At 34.0% G+C, this 27896-nt stretch overlaps 1 protein-coding gene across 1 annotated transcript in view; it reads right to left on the bottom strand.

Annotated features, from left to right (window-relative positions):
- Nucleotides 1–641: 641 nt before the first annotated feature.
- The window catches only part of Ubx (Ultrabithorax), a 166016-nt gene continuing 138761 nt past the window's right edge, over nt 642–27896 (bottom strand). The window contains exon 3 of the mRNA XM_077441009.1: nt 642–1136. Coding sequence (XP_077297135.1) covers nt 847–1136 — 290 coding nt within the window. The 3' untranslated portion in view covers nt 642–846. The remainder of the gene's footprint in view (nt 1137–27896) is intronic.

Below are 27896 nucleotides of genomic sequence, written 5' to 3'. Positions count from 1 at the left end.
ATCATCAGCTCTACACAAGCTATTTATTATTAAACTGACAACTTTCTTCTTTTTTTTAATTAAAAATATTTTTTTTACACCAAATATATTCCGAAAAATAACTTGGGAAGCAACATTTTTAAGGTTACGAGACCATGTCTCTTTGGTAAAATGTTATTTTGTACAAAAAGAAAAAATATCTATAAGAAAAACTTTACAAAGTCTAATAGTTCATTTTTCAAATAAGGGAGGGAGATTGATGTGATTAAGAAACGTTTTTGTTTTAACTACATTGATTAATTAATAATTTAAACGGGGATAGATTAGATCGCCCTTATTGCGATCAACATTGCACTTTTTTATATTAAATTAATTTTAAATTAACTAATCGATAAATTTTAAAATTTAAATAATAATATAGACAAATAAAAAAATACAACAAAAAATAAAATGCTCACTCTCATTTACGTACAATTAATTTATTCGAATTTAAATCGATAAAATGAAACATTCATTATATATGTGCAAAACAAAATGAATACGATTTTATTCCAACTAACAATATATATAATAATAAAAAAATAATAATTATAATAAAATAACAAGGAAAAAAAATTCAAAATGTACGAGAAGCGTCCATCTTGCACACGTTTTGCCGCTTGTTGACTGAATCGTCAAGTGTTTTGCATAGAGTAGTACGTATTTTTATTTTATATTATTTTTTTTAAACACAATCGCACCATTTTGCATATAGGAATAATTGCGTCGTTCTCTTGCGGGGAACACGTAAACGTCATTATTTACTTTTTCTTTATATTTATTATAATTTTTAAATTAATTTATATTTTATTATTAAATTAATTTATTCTAGTGATCCTGGACCGATTGCGACGCGGCCGCGGCCGCGGCTGCGGCTTTTTGCGCCTGCGCTTGCTTTTCTTGCTCGTTCAGCTCCTTGATCGCCTGGATCTCCTTCTTCAGCTTCATTCGTCTGTTTTGGAACCATATTTTGATTTGACGTTCTGTGAGACATAGCGCGTGCGCCATCTCTATCCTACGCCGGCGGGTCAAGTAATGGTTGGTATGGAACTCTTTTTCCAGCTCCAGCGTCTGGTAGCGGGTGTATGTCTGTCGACCTCGTCGCCTGAGGCCATTTGCTCCTGAAAAATAATTAAAAACAATCTCATTAATAATCTTTCAACCAAATTTGACAAAAAAATTACAATCAAATTGACAACTGAGGAGCTTCCCTCTAACAAAGTCATCTAAATTTATACATGGATGAAAAGCACAGATTTTAAGTAAAATTCACATATATGTACATACTATCAACATATATTTAACCAATGAGAGCAAATAAGGTGATTTCTGAAGTGAATTATCTTAAAAAGCTTATATCAACACCTCATTACCTTAGAATCTAAACTGAAAGCTCATATAGATATTATTTGTTATAATGTAGACTAGTTGTGTCACAAATGAATGCCCTTCTGTTTCATAATGATATAAGAATAGTACTTATACTATATATTTATTTATATTTGAATTATACATGTGTGTATCTTAATTGAGCAAATTATGTAAATAAATTTAGATATTAAATTAATGGAATATTTACTACATATATTAAAAATATGTATTCCAAAGTATGTATGTATGTAAGTCCAAATGTTCACTCCAGTTCATCCATAATTATACTTGTTTGTTCATACACGAACTATTGGTTTTATTTTAAGTGGTAGTAGTCAAAACTATCATCAAATAGACTTACCAGGTGTCGCATGTAACTTTTAGCCATCAAAACCTTTAAAATGTCAAACGCCAAATATTTAAAAGGGAAATCCTATGGAGACCACATTACAATTGCTATAATTCCCGTTTCCTTTAGTTTTAAAAATATTGCAACCTAAGGTAAGCATACATATTTTATTTTATTTATACGTACATAGAGGATGGGACAAACTTTTGAGAGTATTTTAAATTATGAAAATAGTTTGTCCATGAACAAATTACATAGTTTGTATATACTATGTACCCAAATATAACTGGCCAGATTGGTTCGTGTATGAATAAACTAGTATGTTCATGAACGAACGAAATGTACACTTAACTGTTACATATACATATGTATGTATGTACATACTAGTTCGTTGAAAATAATATCTAATATAATGATATTTAGATGGATTTCCGATTGTTTTCTTTTATTGTCGATTTTCTACACATATATTGATATATTTAAGCAATTTAGGTGTGGAAGTCGTTCCCAAATGTATAAGAATACATTTAGAAGCAATTACAACATCGTTTTGGGTATTTTACTGCGGGTTGGTATAGATATATGTTGTTTTTTTTATTTAGGCAACGCTTACGCATATTACGCAGGCGCTGACGCTAATGAGAGCGTAGCGGGCGCATCAATAATGCTGAAAAAATAACAAATCAGCGACGCTCTTTTTTTACACGCGCTGAAAATGCGATATTCATTCCTTAAAAAAAGTACGCAATTTAGACGCAACGTATTCGAACATAAATTACGAGATAGAGTTGTGTACGAAAACGTAACGGAGCGTTCTCAAGACGGAAGAGTAACATTAAGATGAAATCTTTATACTGAAAACGGAAACATTTTTATATCCTGAAATCATTTGAAAGCGCTCTACACCAGCCGTACGAGCTATTATTATCCATCGAAAGCGTTAAACGATGCACGCGCTTTTTTATCATTTTTAATTTTAATTTTAAAATTCGTGATGTACGCCCGCTGTGGCGAAGTGAAAATTAATTAAATGTGTATTGTTTTTTGGGCACATTCAAAGGGAGCGCGATTTCGCGCACACAAAAGGGCCAGGGATTTCGCGTTATTCATGGTCAGTTAACGCATTTAAATATTACATATATTGCAAACCATACGGATAGGTGTTCACTGTCGTTGTATGTGAGGCGATTCCTTGCCGCGGCATTTCGTGGCGAATGACCAGTAATTACGATATTTTTTCGGTAAAAAAATATATAAATAAAAATAAATTCGTGCCGGGGGCCGTAAATCAACCCGCTCGCGTATACCCAATTTCATGCGCTCACAATAAACAACAAGTGCTGCGTGATGTATAACTTATTCGTGAATCTGATTCGTGTAAAAACGAGAGGAACTGTAAGCAAGAGGGCGAGAAAGGGCTCCTCTCGCACTTAACCGGAGGGTTATTGTTTATTAAGTTGCTCGGCAATATATTTAAACTTTATATATTTTAATTATCGCAAGGTGTACCGACGCTATGAACTTGAACGCTGAACGGACCGAAGAACTCTATCTTGTATCATTTTTATTTATTTGTTTTTCGCAAATACCTAAAGCAAAATACATACAATATTGAATACCGAGGCAAAAAGCACACACAAAACTATTTAAGAATCATATCGGGAATAATTACTAGATGTAAATATCACATATATATCTTATTCAACTGAATCTTATGAAATCCAGCAGCATAGATCCATAGTAAGCGTTTCAATTGTGTGGTCATGGATTCAATTCCTGGCTGTGCTGCTGGCCAGAGCTTGGATATGTAACTCCAAGGTGGTTCAAGAAAAACGGTTCCAACAATTAGCAGACCTATTCTTCTCAAAATTTGACTTTACAGCATTTCAAATTCACTGATAAAATGCAACTTAATCAAAATTTGTCAAAAATTATACATAGATGTCTCTATGATGCTCTGTAAAATTACTATTAGTATTAAGATGTTTTTAATTGGCCGGGAAGGCTCATTGGGATTTACCTCTTAGGCTTTCTTGGTATACATATAAGTACATATGTATATATACGTCTATAAATATATAAATAAACATAAGCTGAAAATCATGCTTTCAGATGTATCAAATTCAACTCTAAAATGAATAGTATCATAATGAGTAATAAAGCTGTAATATTTTCTCAAAGATTAAATTTAAGTAGGAAATATGTATAATTTAATTTTTTTAATAAGTACTTATATACATAAACACTTCATTAAAATAATTTAGGATTTTAATGCGCGATGTAACGATAGCTCGTTTTAAATAATTAGTATTAGTTAGCATTTTAAAACAGTAAATTTAATTTAATTTTTCATATTAAAGTTGTTCAAAACGTTTATTGAAGTTCATTCTTATCTTGCCTACTTGAATGTAGAGGTATTTTTTATATGAATTAATATTTAAATAGATGGAAATGTCTTTATTCTGACATCCAATGTATATTTAATGCTGATTGATTAAATAATTATTAAAATGATAGTTAAATAAATTCAAATTAAAAAAGAACGACCAAAAAATCATAAGTTATCATCGAATCAACGACGCATCCGCGCAAGCGGGAGCAAATATCCAAAGGTGAACGAAAAAACCCTTTAATTAATAATCAAAAATAAATAAAAAGAGTGGAAGGAGGGTGAGAGGGGGGGGGGGGGGAATAAAGGGCGATACGGGGATCACAGAGTGAAACGTCATGTTGAATATTACAAGGCGCGATCATCGTCATTATTATTATTTTTATTATTATCATCATCATCTTGTACGTATGTGGGTATCGGATTTCGAGATCTCCATGAACGGAACGCGCGCGCGCGCACCGTTCGGCAAAAATCGAACACGTTAACGCCCGGCCATCATCAATTTCGCCGAGATTAAAAAATGAACTCGTCCCGCGGTGGTTCGGCGCGTTCGTTTTTTCGGCATCGACAAAAGCCTTCGACGAGGCGAATTCTTCCATTGGCTCGTGTTGCCGCCCCACATATGTATCATAATATACCCAAGTACGTACACATGTACATATGTATAGGGATGCATAGACGTACACGCGTTTGTGCTTTATACGTTTTCGCAGGTTGCATTTTTTATTGTCTGCGCCCTGTTGGCCATTTGCCGCGCGAGATGAAATTATGCATGTATGAAAAAAGCATTGTCGCTTGTTGTTGTATTTTTTTTATTTTTTTATTTTTTCCTCTCCTCATTCTCTCTCTCTGTGCCGGTTATGTTCCGCAGTGAAACACAAGGAGTTGATAGGGTTGGGTTGTGGAAATACACGTAGGCCGGCCATAATAGCTTAATTAACTCATTTATAAACCGCTGTTCTGCGCACGGTTGTATTGTACGAATTCGGTTGGTTAGCCGCTACACACGCACTACCTAAATATACAAAATTCGATCGATTCGAAACGTTTAGGTACACATGTAGGACACGTACCTATTAAGTATGGTGCTATTATTTAACTGTGTGCTTACGATAGAGTATTAATCGCAATTATGATGTGTAATTGTCGGTTGGCGGCGGGTTAACTGTTCGGTTGAATCCATACTATTACCGCTTGCTGTTTTTAAATGTTTGTAAAAATATTAAACGATGTTTGCTTTTTATCAAATGTAATCGAAAATGGTGCTTTAGCATAGGAATTCTCCCCTAGTTTTTACATTTATGCGATTCTCTATTGCGAGGGGATGTTTTTCAATACTATTAAAGCATAATGTCTACTTTTATACATTGTAAATTGTGACTCCGTTAAGCTAATTTTTCGATTGGTATTAAAAATACTTGAACACGATTTTCTTGACCCAAAAAAATCACCCTATACTTCAGTTCAATTTTTTTCTCAAAATAATTGTATTCTCAAACAATCTCATTATGTTTTATGATCATGAAAAATTAAATGGTTTATCAATGATAAGAAAATGAGACCGTTTTTAAATATAATATGTTAACTTAAAGCGTAAACACACTGAATCGTACGCCATGCACGTGCTCATGATTTACAGCTGGTAAGGGCGATTCTTCAGGTCTACATATGTTTATTCGTACGATCTTATTATTTCAACAAGTTTCAAATTTGGGAATCACCGTATCGATCACTGTCAAAACAATGTCAATACAAGGATAAAATATTACCAAAAACACTCCAGAGGGTTATTTTTGGGTGCCATTTGTATTGATCAGGCGTGCTAGCGTATTTTTTACCTGTGCAAAACTATCTAAAAAAAAAATCCGCGAACCTATCTATGTGTCTGTCTGTGCCTTTATACATAGTTATAATACTTAGAAGCAATGTTTGGCGTTTGCATCTTACATTGAGCACTAAAGGAGCGGTCTATTGTTATTTGAAAAGCATCCTTCGACCGCCAAAGACTACTTAAAAGCTACTCAAATTTGTTTGATGATTGAATTATAGTTCCGATCTGATCTTCATTACATTTAATCGATAAACTTGTATTAATTTTATGATTATGGTTCAGTATTAGATCAAGTCTAAGTGTATGTATGTATATTTAAAATCAAGTGAGTGTGCTTTAAAAGTCATCTGAAGGGTTTGAAAAATTCGTAAAGCTAGGATTTCTCAATAGTATCAAAAGTTTCCTTTGTATGGGAGAAGTGTCAAAGCAAAGCTCTCCAAAAGTCCGCTAAACGTGCCTGGCGGGTGGATGAGAGGGTGGGGTTGCACGGCATACGAGATTTGGGCATTCAGCATGCAGAGGAAAAGCTCGAACGGCGAAAAGTTCATTTAACTGTCTCTTGAGGTGAGCGGTCCTCCTCCAGACAACTTTATATCCCGTTTGAATTTATATGAGGCTTGCACAAGCACGCAATAAAGTACGAGGGGGGAGGCAAGGGGTTGGTACGGGAGAAGAGCCGAGCTTTGCTTCTGCCGCTGCCGCTGCTGCGTTCGGCAAACCTGATGTCTGAAGTCTTTATTTATGCCCGGAGCCATCTATTCGATCCCTTTTTTCCATTCTATTTTCGCCGGGTCGCGATCGCGCCAAAATGAGTCGGGATCCTCTCACCCTTTGGGTAGCCTCCCCTGCCCACGGGCTCTCCCACCACCCCCCATACCCACCCCCATGAAACGAGCTTAGATGTGCGCACGTAGAGGCCGTGTGGAAATTGTAGAGCGGATCGTAGAGTCCTCTCCAGAGCCTCGTTATGGGGCTCTACAAACGCCCCGAGCGCCGCTCTACGGGTCCCCGAATGGCGACAAATGTTACACACATAGTTTACTCTTTGATGTCGAATTGCCTATTAGCTCCCCACTTTCGGGCTATCTAACACCGTACTTTCGTCTGTTTGCAACCGCACTGATTGCTCTCGCGTATTATATATCAAAAAGGAGCACATTCTCATGGTGGTGATAAAAATTCGAGTACATTTAATGGCACGAACTCTATACAGAAACGTGTAGACATTACATTATACGTTAAACATGGGAACTCTTGACGTATAGGTACAGCCTACTAATGTAAAATCAGCCTGACATTGCGTCGTAATTATATGTATTCCAGTATTTGATTTTCAAACAAGCAACTGTTGCGTTATGATTATTTGTAAAAAAATCACGTCTCTACTGCAGCACATTGAGTTCGAAAATCAAATTGAAAAATATATATACAGTAGTATGGAAACCAATTTAATATGCCTTATTTAAATTTGAAAGACTTAAATGACTGAAAAAATTTCATTGGTAGTAATTTCTAAATAGAACATGTTGAATTATTTAAATGTACCCGATATTTATAGAATATTTGGTAGACCAGACCGCATACGACAATGATGATTATTAAACATGTATGTGAACCGCTAAATAAACAAGTATAACTTGATCAGATAGTCGCTCAAATTACATATTAAAATGTATAATAAATATCTCGTGACGTGATTGGCTGAGAATCAACCAATGAAATTTGTTTTGCATACATATTTAACACCAAGCGTAATCTCTTTATGAGAATTATTTAATTTGAAATTTATATTAATTAAATATTTTTCATGTATGGGAATATTATCTGATATTGTAATAAATACTTTTAATGTAGTTGTATGTTCAGTGGCTTTTCACATAAATATAAATTTAAATCAAATTAGGTGAGCGTATTACTTGTACATTTTTTTCATATTGTTTGCTTCGCTTTGTATCGTGAATTTTAATCAAATTATTTTAATAACAACACTTGCATTTTACGTTCCATTGTCCGCATAAAATTACGTAATTGTTTCATTAACATTTTACAACTAAATATATCATCGGAAATTATGTTCGCTGCTTTTTAATTACAACGTATGTATGTATGTAGACATACGCGCGTATTCGAACGTTGATTTTTCGCCATTTTTTTTAAACCGTTCATCATAAATGAAAAAATTTATTCCACCCACAGCTTTTTAGTACGAAACAATTCGTACAAGTCGTCGTCGGAAGGCGAAAATCTAGAAATACAGGTTTTACAAACTAACCGTTCAAAAAATAGCACGTGATCTAATTAATTGCTGTCGTAATTTATTCGGAATTTTCGCAACATTAAATTATACATGTGGAATAAAAATTGAGACGTTGCATACGAAAGCGACTTTTATCGCTAATATATACACTTGGAGTAGATAATATGCGAATTCTCGATATTTCACGCATACGTTACCAGCACGACAAAAATAAACGCAGAATGAAAATATGTAGTTCCTCCATTTTTTATTTATAAAAAAAAACTAGCATAGCTTAATCTGTTTATTCTTGCCTAATGCACTGAATAAATTATACGTCGGAGAGCTCGACGGTTGAACCCCAAATTATGGTTAGGCAACTAAATCGTGGGTTAATTAGGCACCTAGAGCTAATCCGAATGGCTTAATCCAATATCAGAACCCTCCATTAAATATCTTTTAGTGGGAAAACTCTCTGGATAAAAAGGCAAAAATAACGTCCGAGTGAATGCGCTCAAATACGTAACTGCGAGTACAACAATAATAAACCCACGAAAGCACTCAACATTCACTCATTATTACTTTGCCGAATGAAACGTCCCATTCTGCGGCAAGAAAAGCCTCTGGTAAATTTCATTTTCGTCTTGAAATTTTTATCTCACTGGATTTGGTCGCGTGCGAGACGAAAGAAGCGAATGAATAGATCAAATCGAACGCGTGTAACGTACGACGAATCGAAATCGAATCGAAAGTTGTAACTTCATTTACGAGGGGGCGTATATTATATGTGCGTATGATGATGATAAAATATCTTTGGTACGCAATCATAAATACGAATACTGCGGTAGAGGTTATCTATATAAAGAAGTCACAATATATTACGCCTGTCTGTATATTTTATTTTTCATCTTCATTAGTCTCTCGTTGTTTATACAAAGGAAAACAGAATTGTTATATCGGTGTGTGTACGTACCTATACAATACGTTCGTATATTTATATACGAGTCTTTGACAGTTAAATTATGAATATTTTTTTAATTAATTCTTGGTGCAGTTTCGATAATGATTCCCCAGATGCGAGATCCGCACTTTTTATTATTGTTGAAGGACATTTGTTAATTATAATAAAACTTTTTTTTAGTAGTAAGAAGTCATGACACGGGTACGGAGTAGCGTGAGCCCCACATTTCATCTCATGCAATTTATAATTATTATACCGACGTATTTTTTTATTTCACCGCTGAGAATATTTTTGAATTAAAAATGAGGGTGAGTTCTTTTTCGGGGGTGAGCTTTTTTTTGTTTGCCGCGAAGGTTGCGCGTAGGCTTTTTACTCGGCTGTGAAAATAAGTCTAATTTGTTTTATTTAATTTGATATACGGAGCTTTTGTTTTATTTCAAATGAGCGGCAAGACCATCCCATCCCTCCTCCGTTTACATTAGGATTATACGTCGCGCATTAATATAATAAAATAACATCATCCTGTTTTTTCCCCTGGTTATTATTTGTATAAACGTACCTATCCAAAAAATTAAAAATCACGTTAGCAATGTGTGTCAAAATCGTGTGATTTAATTTCGTATTTTCATATTGAATAAACAGAACACAAAGGCTTTGTATTTTTCAGATTTTTTTGTGTGTCTTCACATTTTTTTTCAGGCGATTTTTATATATCACACTCGCCATAAATCACGCGTAGATATCCGGAAGGGAGTTATTTTGCCGGAAAATGGCCGCTCGCACACACTTACATAATATATACGGTCGTGTACGATATATCGGTCAAAACGTTAGTAATTTATAGCGTAGGCGATATCTGCCAATTTTTGCAATAAAAAAAGCATCGAATTCACATTAAGCAACGAAATCTTGTAAATAAGTTTTCGCTGAAAATGCTCTCGAAAAGCGGAACTTGTGCGTAAATGGCGTTCATGTTTACCTACCCAAAAAAATAAATAAATAAAAAAGTGTCATATTTATGGCGACGACCAAACTTGATTTATGCCCTCTTGAATTCGTGTTATATTTCCGAAGTGTCACACGAAAAAAGTGATATATTACACTGTACAGAAATTAATAAAATGCGTGTACGGAGGTAAGCTGCTGTAATAACGGGTGCACCCAACTAAATAGACACCCATTTCCGAAAACCACAAATCGCTTACAGTAACATCTGTGCTATCATATTACAGCCCACACATAAGTATCCCTAGAAGTGGCTCTTACATAAGAAAAAAAATAAAGAAAACAATAGGGAGTAGTAGCTCAACGCTTTCAACCCCAAAAAGGCAATTGTATCATCTTCAAGGGGTTTTTGCGCAATAAAACCAACAATGTTCTCCATTCTATGCAGTACGGAGAAATTTCTCGAGTTTGTTCTCCTTTAAAGCATTTACAGTTAGGTAATCATCCGTTACGGGGTGTGACACAATCGCTATTGTGTTATCGAAGTGAATTTATGGGACGGTCGTAAAGTCAAATGATAGTAAGCAGAGTAGTAAGTGCGATAACTCCTTCCAAATAAATCATTGTTCGGGTCGGAGTCAATGCGCTGTCCCAACGGGAGACATGAATTTCGAAATTCGTGATCGGCTTTACGGTTTTCTCATTTTGTCCAGAGAGGAACGAACCGAAACGGTACTCCTTTGTTTGTGCAACTTCCTAGCATTTAAAAGGACATTGTAAATTTTGTAACATAAGAATATTCAACAGCTAAACTCACATCTTAATTTATTGCCAAGCCACTGTTTGCTCTTAGTTCATATACATACATACATGTGTAGTATATTTAAATCCTTCTAGAGAAAATTCGCTATATAAATAAAAGTATTAGCTTGTACGTGATAAATCAAACGAAAACATGAATACCAATCAACGGTGACTTTAATGGTTTGCTAAAGGATGCGCACATGTGTCATTTTCATCCATCATAACTTCGAGCCGTAAAATCCGAAACGGCCTCTAATCGTTAAATATATCCCCAATATTTTATACGAAACACTCGCTTCTGCCTAATATAATATAAGAAACGTATAACGTAGATACACCTATCTACTTATATTTTAATTGAAATTCACGAGCGGTAAATATGAAGCGAGGAGAAAAAAATATGGAAGATGTCCCGTGAACAGCAGCTGCTGCTAGAATATCAACGTGCACGTGAGAGCTTTTGACGTGCTTTCGAAAATAATTCAAGATGTAGAAAGAATAATTCACCGGTAGGAAGAGACACTCGATTGATGTGCGAGAGCTCCAAAGTCTAAAATAAAATTTCCGAGGGAAACTTGCGAAACAAAATGGCGTCAGCGTCGTTCGAAAATTATGCGAAGAAAACGATCAAATTATTTCTCGTCGAAAAAATAAAATAAAAATAATTGCCACAATTACCCCTTTATTTTTGCGTTGTTTTACACGTTCATGCAAGTATGTAAATTACGGTTTAACGTATTCATACACGTTGAGATGAATATGTGCATAATTGCTAGCGGGATCGCGAACTGTGGACCCGAAAAAAATTAATATATAAAAAACAACATATAATATAATACAAAATTCGTTTATAATAAATTTCTCGTAAATTATTGGCAATTTTGGTAATTTTAATTTAAAGATAAGGCAATCTTTCGCTACTGGAACATGTTCGAAATTACTCATTTTATTACGCAATTACATACGGAGACAACCCTGCAAATTCAAATTTACATTTTCTTAGCGCGCTCTCTTGTATATATCACTATGAAGGGAAGATTAGTAAGTTAGTAACGTTGTAATTTATTGATGATGTACGACCCTAATTAGAAAGTATCTACCGAATTCTAGATAACACAAGAAGGCACTTTGCGCAGTTTATGTAAACTTGGAAGAAGGAGGAGAATTACACTGTCAGATGGTGTACGCAACGCGGTCGCATGTGTGACAAATTTTCGCATGGGGATGTCCCATAAATACGCACACACACATAACGTGCAATATCACACACTGTGCGACAACCCCGCGACACGCTCGTTTCAAACGTGAAAACAAACGATTTTAAATCGAATTTTCCGAAAAGAAAAAATACTCGAAAATAACATATATATTCCCAAATAATTTTCCGTCATAAACTTTCGGATTTAATTAATTAAAAGCGGTGATAATAATTAAGCGGTGTAACGTTTGAAATGTACTCGCGCGCGCCCGCCCCCTTTTCCTTCACGCGGTGGATGCTGGGTCTCCGCTAGCGGTAGCTCACATCTCCTTTATAAATCCGAGAATATGACACCCTCTCTTAATTATAACATTGTATTATTTCAAGGCAAATAACTTATATGGTCGTGTATTATGGCGCCGGTGGTGCAAACTCGCTCTGCAGCGACAGTTAATTAAGGACGAGGGCGTTTCCCTTTCGCAGTTTCTACCTATATCCTATTTTTTGCCGCGATAAAAAAATTAAATTGTATCACTCTCCATATGGGGAGCTCTATTATTCTTCGTTGCAACTCATCTCCATACAAGAAACTGACCTAAATGCATTTGTGAACAATAAGATTGGTCTCATTTATGTAAGTAAGGCATTAGGCGTAGACGTAAATGCAATAGTAATTGTTGTATTATATTTGCGATCTCATATAATGTTCTCTATTGTTCATTAATGCAATACTATTGTTTGAATTTATTTGAAAAAATTTTTAATTTTTAATTTCATATGTTCCAACAAGCAATAAAAAGATGAAAAGCTAACAAAAAAATTACATATAAAATAAAAACAACTCAATTCTTAGAAAATTAAGCAGACACGTCTTTATATTTTATCTTGAGCAAATATTTGAAGTCATACATTCAGTCCACTGACATTTGAAAGGGCTATCTCTAATTTTTATCTCTTCTCCATTCCCATTTACCACCTACGTTACGATTTTTTTCCGTACTCATATCCGTAATACGATATTCATCTTTAAAAAAAATCATACAGATATTTTTTACAAGCTCAATTTACAAATGTATTAATGCATAGATAAAATACAAAATTTTGCATAGCAAAATTTCTAAATGCTTCCCTTTAATCGATTTCATCGCTACTGTTACAAATTCGAATTAATTATTCTCAAACTTTACTTCACGCTCCATTAAATAAATTGTATAACACGACCGTTATATCCACCTCTTATGATATCAAAAAATAAAATTTGGAATCAATTAAGTCATTCGAAGCAAGGCGTGTCCGAAAAAACATAATTACAAACCAAATATCCACCCGTACTATAAACAACCTGCAGACCTTGATCGTCCGTAAATAAAAAAACAAAACCAACAGTCAATACAAATACTGGAGATATATTACTAATCAAGAAACAAATGTAAAATTTCCGCACATTCTAAATATTATATATCATCCGCAATAAAAAAATCAAAATTTGCATTGTCGAATTATTTACTCGACATCGTCAAGGCTGTGTTTTTTAACAGTTGCTGCATCGAATTTTAAAACAACCGGTTCGATCAATAAAGTCTTAATTTTCTCTACGGCTCTAACCCAAGAAAAATAATATCTATGTATGTATCTACACACATAAGAGCGGTGATCTTTGATTATAAATCCGATAAACTTGATATATCGACGGATTATTTAACTACTTAATAGAGACGTGATAAATTCGAGCTTTCGGAGGCGGCATTATCGCATTTTGATTTATTAACTTTTATACGAAACCCAAATTGTACGAAGCTTCAGGCTCAGAAGACTCAATTTTTAAATATTTGAATTGCAATTTTGAAATATTAGCAAATATGATCTATGAAGTACTCTAAAGAAGAGTGATTATGCTTTCGGTGATATATCACGTGGGTAAAATTTACGAAAGAAAAATAATGAAATTGGATTTAAATTGCATCCGAATCTCGGCAGAAGCAGTTTCGATAAAAACCGGTCGTACATACCGGGATTTGAACCGCAAATCCTGCCGCCAATAAAGCGCATCTGCAAACCTCTCCGTATTGATTTAACGAACTCGGCAGTATTTTCACCCGAACAAAATTACGAAACAGATTGATGTTAAGGATGTCGAATCTCTGCGGCGGGGTAAGATTGGTGGTCGATAATGATAACTTTTCCATGGTGTTTTATATGGTGGGATACCTACAGTAGAGTTTCCCATCGAGTCACGCACCGTCGACGTCACGTCGAACGCTTCCGTGGCAGCCCACAAAATCGTCCCGAAGAAATCTGATGCACGTAACAAAGACGTGGACGATGATCAGATATTACTTCGGATAAAACCGCAACTCGATATTAACGAGTGTGTCGTTATGCGTCCGGCGGATAATGTGTTAAGCACGCACGTACTTGTTGTACTTGGAAGGCGAAACCGCACTCGAATGATGGTATAATTTTTTAATTACTGCTATTACGCGAGCGATGAGGTGAGGATATTGATGTAATTTTGTTCTATTTTACCTCTTCTGTAAATACAATTGCTAGTCTTTCAGGTTAATAGGTATGAATTGAGTGAATTGCGCGCTTGACGTGTGAAAGCGAAATGAACGTCAATTACTCAATAGTCACTATTTACGAGCAAGCTACTATATAGTATCGACACGAATTAATTTTAATGCAATTTACACGGCCGCAATTGCCAGTAATTGTCGTTTTTAATAATATCCATTCATTTTTTTAATAGCGAAAATTAATTTAGTAGTAACTATTACACTTAGCTGTACTAGCATGTATGTACATATGTATTTGAATTCGCTTTTGAATAGTTCTATATATTGTTTATAAAACATTGTATATATACATAATAAAATTTTACTGTTGTTGTACCAAATTTTATACATGAGTGCCTATGTAATTAAGACGTAAAAATCGCATGTTTTTCTTTAAAAAATTGAAATTAAATGTAATGAAATTTGGTTCATGTACTTAATGTGTTATATAATAAGTTGCTTTATTATTACACATTGTATGTTCATACATAGTTTATATGTATGTAGATACAATGCTGAAGAAAATGAGAAATATTTAAAAAAAAAATAGACAAACAATACAGTGATGTCCGGAGAAGAATTTTTCGCCCTTAGGCAAAATTCAAAATGCCGCCCCCTTCTTAGAATTATCATACAATCGAACTATTTTTTCATTTTTATGATAGTACATGTATATTAATATTATAAATCGTAAATTTATCACGAAACACAAATTTCTTCAAATTCATTTGAAATGCAAACATGTTTTAATGGAAGTAATTAAGATGCATCCACCTACATGTACATATGTACATGCCTACATAGATCAGTTGAAATGCCGGTTTATTCTTATATGACAAATTATTTACGCATAAAATGTATATTTTAAATGTCAATGATTCCTGTACACTATAAATTATATTTAATTTAAAACAGTAAAAAAAAATCATATATAATTTTCCAACCCTTAAAGGTGTGCCGTGCCGCCCTCAGGCGTCGCCTTACTTGCCTATTCCCACGGGACGTCTCTTAACAAAAGTTATTGCAATTTCTTGCTAATGAAAGAATAATTTTAAAATTTATGTAGTATGATTATTAATTCACATTTTAATGAATTTAAAATGTGAAAAGAAAATGTCTAGACTTTTTTTAAATGATATAAGATTAGCGATGTGTTTAAATTGCCTTTTGGTATCTATAATATATCTTTGATGACAGTTGACGTTAAAAATATTTTAATTGCATTATTTCTTTACAAGAAAATAATAATGCCCATTTAAAGAAACGACTTTTCAACGGCTTTTACTCGGAAGCACGATTTTTCCCAGTCGTTGAAAATAACAACTTGTAAAAATTACATCTATAAATTTGAATTAAGACATGTTTGTTGTTAAAGAAAAAATTTGTAGAAACTCACTTTTATAAAACAAATAAATTACAATGATAATTGATGCAGTCACGATACGCGAACGTTTAACGCAAGGGGTAGTTAATTGACATTATTATATAGAAGGCTACAATTTTTCATTGGCAATTACTGTTGTATTTAATCGGAAAACATTTAAGTAAATAAGCGGTTGGAAAAGCTTATCGAAGCAAACTTTGTATGTTTTAATTTTCACACAGCACACTTGAGCGGTAAAAAGTTTAATTCAAAATGAAATTACGTACCGAAATAATAAATTCGATCACTATAAAATACACACAACGGTACAGGTACGATACGGCAAACGTATGTAAGTATCTGTGTAAGAAGTTGTATATGTGAGACCACCCAAGTTGATCTCGCGGTATTTATCCCCCCGCAGGAAAACAAGGAGGATGCGAAATCATCTCGGCGATTCGTATGTGATTTTAAATCAAAGGCAAGTCAAAATGTCGCCGGTTGCACGTGTTTACAATAAACACTCGGTTTACCGAACCGACTTTATAAAGACAAACGTATATAAATTAATTAACCGACGAAAACAAGAATGGATTGCAACGCTTCACTACATTGTGAGATCAAAGAAAATACTTTCAACGAATGTTTCCGTAGCCAGTTCCGTTTGCAATGTATATATGTTTTTATTTTATTTTTTATTTTTATATATCGTTTGAAATCTTAATAGTATGCACACGAAAAAGATATAATAAATAGCAAGACGTCACGCTTAGATATATTGCGATCTAAAATTAAACATAATCGACGCAAATCGCGACGATCCGCATACAATGGAAATATTTACGCCAATTTAAAATTCTAAAGGCAATTTCTTTCGCCTTATAAGAACATCAACGTTATCCAATTACAGGTTTGCAGTTTATCCATATTTTAAAACTATAGATACTTGTATATAAACACAATATTTTTAAATAACATTAAACACACAGCTACGTACTTATTTATTTATACATCTTGCAATTTGTAATGCAAATAAATACGATTCGAAATAGATTTCATCTAATATGAAGAAAAAATTTCGACTTGCTTGTTATCTTATTTTTTAAGAGCTTAAAATGATATATAATTATTTTTAATCAACAACATACACGAAGTAAAGTGCTTTATATGAGGCATGCGTTTTAATTCATATACATAGGTACGTTGTATGTATTATATAATAATTAAAATCGTTGCAACTCCGCTTCAAATTCCAAACGATCTTTATAACACATTGAACGACACATAATAATGATTAAAATTGCAAATTTCTCACTATTTGCACGTATGTATGTATACGTTCAAAATGGCGATTGTCCAGCTGCATTTATCCCCTTTTTAAGACATCGCGAACCGCCGGCATTTTTCATTATGACTTAAGTTTGAAAAACATCTTTTTTTTGCATTACCTCACTTTCAGACTTGTCGTTAATGTCGCCGTTAAAATTCCTGACGAGGAAACGGGACCTAATTAAATATAAAATTCGTTAACATCTTCCGAGCGAGAGATGAAGCTCGCGTTCGCTGATAAATGTGGCGCACCTGCTTGTTCGTATAATATAACCAGACAAAACAATAATACCCATTGGAGAAATTCAAATGAAATGCCAAAATTGGCAAGATATTAAATTCGAGTAAACATCGTCGTCATCATACATTTTATGTGCACTTTGCTAATAAAAACCTAGGTATGTTATAATACTTCAGTTAATTTAAAAACGATTGACAAAAAAAGAGTTGAATCGTTTTAATGCAGACGGCGTGCGCCTTTTATCCCTCTCGTCACGGCAGGTGCTCTCAAGCGAGACCCACACAATTGATATTTGTTTAATTAAAAATATTTTATGCGTTGCCGTTTGGACGATTTCTATGTATTATTGAACATTCTTCAAATGTATACATAAATAAAATCGTATACTATAAGCATAGTAGTTTGAAAGTAGGATATGGCGATTGCGTGATAAACCAAACTTTACGCACAAAATAAATGCGGATATATTTGTACGTCAATGTATATTAGAATATATGAAATTTATGACCGGTTACACAAAAGGAAAGGAAAAAGAAATCAAACTACAAAAGTTCAATTTGATATTATATATTCTGTCTATGGATGAGTTGTGTCGTCGATCGTTATGTTGTTATTCAAATTCAAAATAAATGTATGCTTACATATGTACATATATACAAAGGTACGATTTTCTATATGAAATACAATTTTAAACGCAATCAATATATGCCAAAAATTTTGGTTAAGTTTTGCCGTCTGCTGTTAGGTACATATATATGTATGTATATTCCCATTCAAAATAATAGCTGTATTATACTCATTGGTTGGAAATCGCTCGAAGCAAGTAAAACTTGCGTTTATCTATTCGTATAGCGTAATGGCGGCATTTTCATGATATTTTCAGTTTAAAAAATTAAAAAACAACTTATAGGCATGCATCCTAAACGATGAGATCGATCTTCGAATTGCCCCTTCTCGGCCGAATTATCCAATTATGTTGAATTTCGCAGCGTTTCTTCTTTTTCGTCGACGAAAGCGCGCCGTTTTTCGCGAGATCGAAATCGTTTTATACATGCGCTCGAGATGCGACGTTGCGCAAAATTTAAATAAGTAATAATTTCGTCCCGGGGCGTCGAATTTCGTACTCGAAGATAAAAAAATGAAATCGTTGAATATTAAAAGCTTAGATCGGCGCTGTTAGAAAGGGCGTGTATCACGACGATGCTGCGGTGGCTTCCAGCGCGCGAACGCGGCCATTATTGTCGGTTTCGTTGGCCACCTTGTGTCCGTATTGGCCGAGGCGTATCTTACGAAGGGCCTCTCGGATGCACCTCGTGTGTAGTCGAGGTGGCTATTATCATAATTGCATCCCATTATGTTGTGTTGTACAACCGACATGTAGAGCATGCGCGGACCTCTCAGCGCCCCGGCCGATGAAAGGTTGAAAAACGACCGAAATCCCAACCGAAACTAACCCTTGTACACCTTTAGAATATGGATGAGTTTCCCATTCGACTTCGGCCACTAACGAATCAGCCTTGCGGTTCCTATCCTAATGTGCGCTCGCTATAATCACACACTTGCAACTCAATTCGGCTATATTATGTATAAGGGGGTAAGATTAAACCTTTCAATGCTCCGTTGGCCAAATTTTTTTCCTCTCTTTTCATCGATAATATACCTCTCTTTATTATCGAGATATCGCATGATGAAGCTTAATCAAACCACCGCATTTAACACGATATATACAACACGTACTCGTACCTGTACGAATTATCGACAGGACCTGTAATTTTTTTCGCTATAGACCGAGAGGCGACCGTTTTGAGATCGTTAAATATATATTTTTTGCATACGAAATGAGACCATTATGTGAATATTAAAACGTTAAAATTACGTGCGAATGGTTAATTTAAACAATACAAATCGAATCCCAAAAACGGGGAACATGTAATTTTATTTCACGTGTTAAGAAAAAAAATTCAAAACACGCAAAACGACCACAATGCCGATAATATGAAGTAGCTTAGAATTATAATACATGAATTTGTAAATTACTTCTAAATGCTCTAATTATTTTTAAACGTACATAAATGTTTTTCTAGATACCTAACAACATATCTATAGTTACGTATTAACTAAACTCATACAAATTTATAAATAATATCTACTAAATTTTAAATGTCTACCTTTCATTTGAATGTGTAAACGTTTAAGTATAATATGTATGTAGATATACTCCGATAGTTCTTATTGAAAAAAGTATTTATATGGTAAATTTAAAGCCCCTGCACACGCACTTAACCCATCACTCTTGTATCTCGTTTCGGAATGGATGCACTATATAATGGGATTTCGAAACGTGTCCAGTATTTCTGGATTAGGGGAATGAATCACGTGTATCCCGTTGAGACCAAAACCGCATCACTTGCGCATTGGGTGCATGTGCAAGCAACGTGCATCGAACAGGGAATAGGGAGAGAAACGGGTACGGAATATCGCCGCAAAAATGATGATTCAGATATATTATATATTGGCATTATACATAGATATATGACGTGGCACATAATCATTTCGAATTTACATTTAATGAAATTTGAAAGGCGTGCGCCGACCCTTATTGCGCCACTCGAAATGTGCAACAAACAACCCCATCCACCCCATCGCAGCACGAAAATGCACTCGATGCTTGATTTATGTGAAAATATTCAATAACCTCACGTTTCGATGGCGTGTCGAATTTAAATCGGGCCGAAACGAGCCAATAAACCACGTACCAGTTGTGAATTTCAATTGCAGTCGGAATAGATTGTTAAGTGGCTGTATTCATTATTTATTTTTGTAGTGCATGCATTTATATGTATAAATGCGTAGCTTCAAAATATACATACAAATCAATTCAATATAAAAATACTATGGATCAATGCACTCTATGAAATTTTCAATGCCTATTAACAAAATTTTATTTAAATAATTTTAAATATAACATACTTTTATGTAAGATTAAAATATAATATCTTTCTTCTCATTCTCATATGAAGAATTTAAGTATTTGACCGATTTCTAGAATATAGCAAATATTACTTTTAGTTTATTTTAAATAATAATTGTATACGTAGGTACTTTATATATGTATCTATATGTAAAAAAATAAAAAAAATTCCATATTTTTAATTATATATTTAATTAAATTATGTATTTGAAAAATATAGTCGTTGGTAATTGACGCCCACTTTTTATTACATTTTTTTTGTACATTACATTTGAAAGACATGAAGGAATATATAAACATATCTATCTATATTTAGAGCGTCAAAAACAATACAAATTTACACCATATTCGTAGTAAAAATTATAATTGAAGGCGTGCCAAATCGTAAATTTTCACTTTCGCGCAGGATTAATTAATTTTCGGCGTTTCTTTCATGTCTCCTAAAATGGAAACCGCATGTTGTGCGGAACATCAATTAAAAACGTTTAAATTGTATGGAAGTGGTGTGTTTTTGTGAGACCGTGTGCCGCTCCTTAGCGCCCCGGAACAGACACAGAAGAAAAAATATTTTTCTTTTAACAAGAAACAGCTGTTGAGACGGGGACTCAGACCAAGAAACGCGTCTACACATACTAGCGGGCCGCTTCGAATAAATCGTAGACCTAGAAGAAGAAAAAAATTGTCAGGAAGAAGCGTCACTCCCCCTTAAATCACCAATGATTAATGTTCGCGTGAAAGCCGCACAGAATCCACTGCGAGGCGCCCGATTGGTCCACAAAATGGTAGCCCAAGTCGAGGAGCCATACTTGTTCCTGTTCTGTTCGATAGTATAATATATTATACGTGCGGACGGGGGAAAAAAATGCGCGCAAGTGTGTGCGTACGGCTTGTACTGTGTTAAAGCGTGAAATTAAAACATTTATCAAAAAATTTGACATTACGCTGACCTTCTAAGAACGTTGCTTTTTAGGTGCGCGCAGCGGCGGCGCGAGCTTTGATTTACGGCGACAGGTTTTGTGAAAACATTTTCGGCGGCCATTGTGCGAAAATTTTTAGCAAACGAACGACCGAAAAATTCCGAATTAATTACGTACGGGGAAACTTAATAAAGTGGAAATGTTCTATACAATACCCGGATGTTTTAAGGGCGGAATCTCCTCAAAGAAAAAAAAAACGGGAAAAAATGTCACAGTTGATATAAAAATATCCGTTAAGTGCCTTTGTACTGTATAAATTTGAGCTTTCAAGAAATAGGACACAACTACAATATATATCCCAGAGCACAGTGAAGTTTTTAAATCATAAAATATGTTTATACAATGGTGGATGCATTTCATTCAATATGTTATTGAAAATTGATTGATGTATCGAAGTATTTGGTCAATAGAATTATACCAATTGACCTTTACGGCATTCTAATCTCATTTCAGACGATCATAAAATAGTCGAGATTATTTAAAGTTGGTCTATGTAATTAGATATATTTAATAAAAAAAATTATAACATAAATGATTTTCCATAGCAGATGTTTGCTTATTTACAATAGCAAATTATACATACTACATATGCACATAAGTACATTATGTCTATGATTATTTTCTTCAGTCTAAAATATCAGTAACTTTAATAATTACGTTACACTTAATGATATACACATGTTTTGGAAATATTTAAAGGGTGTCTAAAAACGTACCGAGTAATAATAATCAAGGTCGTACAATTCAAAAAATAATATTTTATTAGTGTTAATAACATTTCAATAAGTACCAAAAAAGTCGTTATGCTTATTTGTTAAGTGAAATAATTGTTTTCTTAAAAATATTCAAAATTTAATCATTGATAAATATATAGTATGTATGTACCTACTTCGTACAAAAATAAAATCATCGTGATTATATCAATGCGTAATTACAGGCCTTGGTTTTGTTCATGATTTTTTTTTCATTTTAAAATTATTTAAATAAAGTAATTTGGTATGAAATCTACTGAAATCATTTCGCACGTAGCCACATTGAAATTATCTGTTGACCGCATTTTCAAACCGCAGCTCTAAATACAGATACATGTTCTAAAATTCTTCCCATATTTTATAAATTTACAAATTGAGCCCTTCCACCTTTGATCTGGTATAATTTTCTATTCCATTATTTATTTTTGTATTAAAAAACCGAATGCGGATCGTGAGAATAAATTACTTGGGTACTATACAAGTTTTTTAGTATTAAAAAAATAATTATTAATAAAAAAAAATGTATGGAGGTAGATATTATAAATCTTGTGAAACTCAAAATGGAGCTCGTTAAAATAATTATTCATAATCGAGCGATTTAAATGCACAACAGCGAAAAATTGACGTATGACATAGGTGGATAATTGAATTTTGCTCAATTTCAATAGCACTTTCAACCAATACGCGTCAGAGGTATCTGCCTACGTTCAATTTATACATACACACAAACATTATGTAAAACGATTTATTTAAATAAGATTAAAACGGTGTAATTTGAATCATCAAGTGTTTGTGAGCCGGCCTCGAGTTAACCGAGTACTATAATGGCCTCCTTGGAACTTGCACTTTAGCAAAGTACCCGGCATCGCTCGTCGTTCACCTATTACAGTTGAATGCAAAAGGTAATTTAGTCAATTTTGTTATTCTGTCGTTATCGTGATTTTATAAATATAATGAAAAGCAACGCAGATAAGGTGGGGGCGCGTTCAGGTGTTGTTCGTTTTATTTCATCCAGCAATTTGCAATTTGACCGGCAAACTATCTCGGATAAGTAAACGTAATTGCTTGATAGTAAGCACGTGCACTTTGCCCGGTTACTATATATAGAAAATATACACTTATTAAAAATAAAAAATTAATTCACTTGAGTTTAATACAAATATATTTTTTCCACGTGAGTATTTCGGCGTCTATTGTGTGTGTGTGTATTATGGGAGAAATATTTTGTCACGGGAAAATGTACAGATACAGACGTAAGCTACGTAAGCCGAAAGCTCAGACCGCGCGCTTTCAGATCATAGCAAAAGCTCTGTCGTGGAAGAAAGCTCACGATCTTGCGGCCAAGTCTGTGACGGCAAACTTAAATCTGGGAGATGTAACTTTGAGTAAAGCTCTCCCGATCTGAAGTTTGCGCAGACAAAGTTTCAGAAACGTGGGGAAGTGGAAGAAACAAAATATATTATTTCAAACAAGCGGCGTTTTGGATTTTAAATTCATCTATGAAATACCATCGAATTCCAATAAACAGTATTCTTTTATTCATTCGGGATGTCAACGGCAATAACATTTCAAACGTTCATAAAATTAATGATGATTAAGTTTGAAATTAACGATAATAAAATATCCATTCATATTGTTTATAAACTTATTATGTTAATTCTGAAACAGAGCATGATTATGTTAAATATATTTCCGTCTCGCTTGTACGCGATATAATTATATATGTCTCACATCCGATCACATACGATCCGTCGACCAATCAAAAAGCTTCTAGCGAGACATTGGCCACGAGGAAATTTTATAATCGCAATGTGTAACAAATGAAAATCGTCTTTTAATTTAAATTTAATTATTAATGAACAGGTTGCTGCTTTATTTATTAATTATTTTATGATTATTAAGAATAGTTCAAATATATCAACCCACTACCAATCATAGATAAGATTTTTATTCATATAATACTGAAATCTTTATTCAAACTCAAAGGGACGAATATTTTAAGTATGCTATGTAAAATAGAAGTATGTATGTATGTAGCAACGTAAAAGCGCGAATTTAAGTATGATAAAAATAATTGGTTGAACCTTAGGGTGACAGCACCTTAATGTATCACATGTAACCCCTAAAATCCCACCGAGCTAACCACGTCGACATATCATAATTAAGCAGGCACATCATCCCTCCCGGTAGTAATATCACCACCAACTATCCCCAGATCGAAAATATTCGACGGGGAAAGCGACAAATCCTGCCGTAATAAAACCGCATGCACATCCACGGGAAAATTATGCGAATACATAGTTATGTATATAGCAATGCAAACCTATGGGTGTATAAGCATCGTAGGTGACTGTGTACCAATCCGCTAACGATTTAATGGACTGTCGACAATTTCACGATCATATTTGCAGTCATAAAACGTTGGATTGCACCTCTATTTTATGGAAAAAGTTACTACTGCTACGGCTTTCGAAACGATGGATTCAATCCATTCATTTATGGACGCGCGGTGAAAAAAGCGCTAAAAAATACGACCATTTATCGGAAAATTATGCACGTCGTAAACAAAGCCACAATTGCAATAAAATGGTAGACGTCTGCGGCTATTATCTCTATTGTATAATATATATTTTTTGTACATTTATGTCTTTGTATTACGAAGTGTTAATATACGTTGTCTGTATGAGAAGTCTGATGTGAAAAATGCCTCACACATAGGACGTGACTTGATTTCTAATTCTGCTTTACGACGCCTCCAGAAATATGAAAATAAAACAGGGAAAATTCATAAAATTTCACCTAACCTAACGTATAATATATATTTTCGTTATTCCGAGATAAATAAATGGATTGTTTTAAGTGATAAGTACGTATAAGTTAGAGGTTGATTGTATTGCTTCCGTATAAAACCTTTCGCAAAACAAATAAAAGAATAACTCTCTCGCTCTTAGGTAAACCCACGTATTTAAAATTCTAATTTAATTTCCTTAAGTGAAAACATACGGTGCACTTTATATTGTATATATTTTTATCTCCGAATAAAAATACCTATTGAAGTAAAAAAAAAAGCCTTATATGCTCTTTAGATAAAAAGGGTCTCAGAATAGATGAAAAGAGAATGAAAAAACACTGATTTGAATGCGGAACCATTAGCGTGAATATTCAATGAAAGGATGAACGTTTGCAGAGGGAATAAAAAAATACAACAAAAAGAACCGTCCGAAATTAAAGATTTATTTAATAAATAAATTAAACGTTAAGCGGAATTTGCAAATAAAAGATTCGCGGCAACAACAACTACAAGTCCGAATACATTAATGCCGCAATAATTCACGTATGCGGCAATGCGTTGCATTGCAGATTTAAATAACTAATCCCGACTGCAACGAACCGCTAGATGGGATGCTGAAAAATTTTGACCGATAGTCACCACAATTCTCTCGGAATAAGTTTGAATTTATTCAATACATAACTTGTGTCATAAAATAACGGTTCGAACGGTCGGAAAATATCACCGCGTTCAAAATGCATTTATGCACATCTCAATGCAATTCGTGTGCTAAGTTTAGAAATTGTACGAACTCTCCTCTCGACGAGATATTATACGTAATCTATAGAGAAATCTCACGGTTGCCGGTGCTAGCATTATGGATGAGGTGTGGACAATCAAATGACAATCATAAAGTGTACGATATCGCGATTCAGATACTTACTTACTCATCGCACAATTGTACGACTGTTTGATGGTTATATTACAGAAACGATCGTAAACAATTTATGAAGATGAGTCAATGTATACTACGAACAATTTTCTTATACGTGTATGCATGTATGTATCTACATATGTATTAATACCGAAAAAAGTCGTCTCGCAAACAGTTGCATAAAACGATATCGAATCTTTCATGTCGAAGTGTTGGAGCGACAAGTGAATATGTAAAAGAAAATTCTGTTTTACCAATATCAACATTATCGTGGTTGCAATGTTTATGCAATCGAGAACAAGCGAGCATTGAATAAATTATTCAAATGGCTGTACATAGCACAATAGCCGAAGTAAAACTACTTCATATATTATTCATTTACAACCTCGGTATTTATCGCAACCTGCATTGCATACGCAAAACACTGTACTCACTACATATACTATAAAATAAATCCTACCTGTGATATTTTATACGCAAGAAATATTCTCAGATAATTTCACACCACTCTACGATACGAATACGTCAGATATAACGCGAAGACTAAAAATTTTCTATGCGATTTCGCGGGATGTGAGAGGACGACCTTCGTTTTCACAAGACAAAAACGAAGAAAGTAGTGGTTTTTTCAACAAAGAGATCACAGGTCGTAAAAAAATGTCGACGACACACAAAAAACCTTTACACCGGTCCACAACAAAGCTTGAAGATATATTCATCATAAAAACTTTCTTTTAGAGGTATTTCTTGCGTTGTATTGTATGCTTTTTCAATCCTAATACACACACAATAGAGTGTGCAGGTTTAGCTTTCTCTTTTTGCTCCGCGTTAAAAATTGTCCTTTGTGTTGTGAAAATTTGTTAAAATAAGGAATTACCTTTTTATTATTTGGGTCAAACGCAAACAAAAAAGTGAGTGAAATTCGGCTGAACAAAAGAATGCATTTTTGTAAGCCTACCCATATACACATAAATACAATATATACATTCAAGTGGAAACTGAAATATTTCACAGGATATCTATAGATATCTTGTATAAAAAATAAACATAAAATAATTATAAGTATGTTATATTATAAAAAAAACTCATTTATTTCATGTATTTATTAACTTATTTTAAATTCATTACTTTTTTAATACACAAAAAATGTTTGATATAATGTTTTTAAATAGAACAATTGTCTATTTAACGAGTTTCAAATTTGTCCATGACTATTAATTAGAGAAAACCGAAAAAAAATATGATTTTTTCGGAAATTTAATAGCCACTCTAAAATACAAACATGCATGTAACTTGCTAATAAACACTATTTAAAAATATATGTACATATGTATGTATTGTATAAACTACGCGCTATACCAGTCTTTCATTTAGACTTTCCGTGCCCGAGGTAAAATGACCATAGTGGACCCGTGACACTTTACGATGGAAAACATTTGACGGAAGTGATTTAATGATATACCAACACATACTCAATATCAATTCTGTAAGCGTATAATATGCTCTACATATAGATATTACATTAAATATATAGATATCGTCAATTAATCACAGTCCACCTTATCATACCATCACCGAAGAATTGTGTCGGGTATCCTAATTAAGCTACATGAAATGAGGGGCGAAGAGGGTGTGAGTTTCAAATGTGGACGAGAGGGGGTGGGGGTGGTATTGGGATTTAATCCTAAATTGGCAATAAAGCGCGGTCCGATAGAGGCGCTCGCACACGTGCTGATCTATTTAATCTGCACGTGTGCCCGTGTCGGTTAATCTATGCGGACGTGCGAGATTAATACGAAAGTCGGACAGGTACGGGCGCCATGCTTTGTGCGTCGCTCTCTCTCTCCTGTACAAGTTAACATGGCTTCCGAATTAAGCGTGATAAATGCCAGGGGCGCG

The sequence above is a fragment of the Arctopsyche grandis genome, chromosome 11 (assembly GCF_051622035.1).
Source record: "Arctopsyche grandis isolate Sample6627 chromosome 11, ASM5162203v2, whole genome shotgun sequence".
In the NCBI taxonomy this organism is placed as follows: Eukaryota; Metazoa; Arthropoda; class Insecta; order Trichoptera; family Hydropsychidae; genus Arctopsyche; species Arctopsyche grandis.
This window is presented reverse-complemented; position numbering and strand designations above follow the sequence as displayed.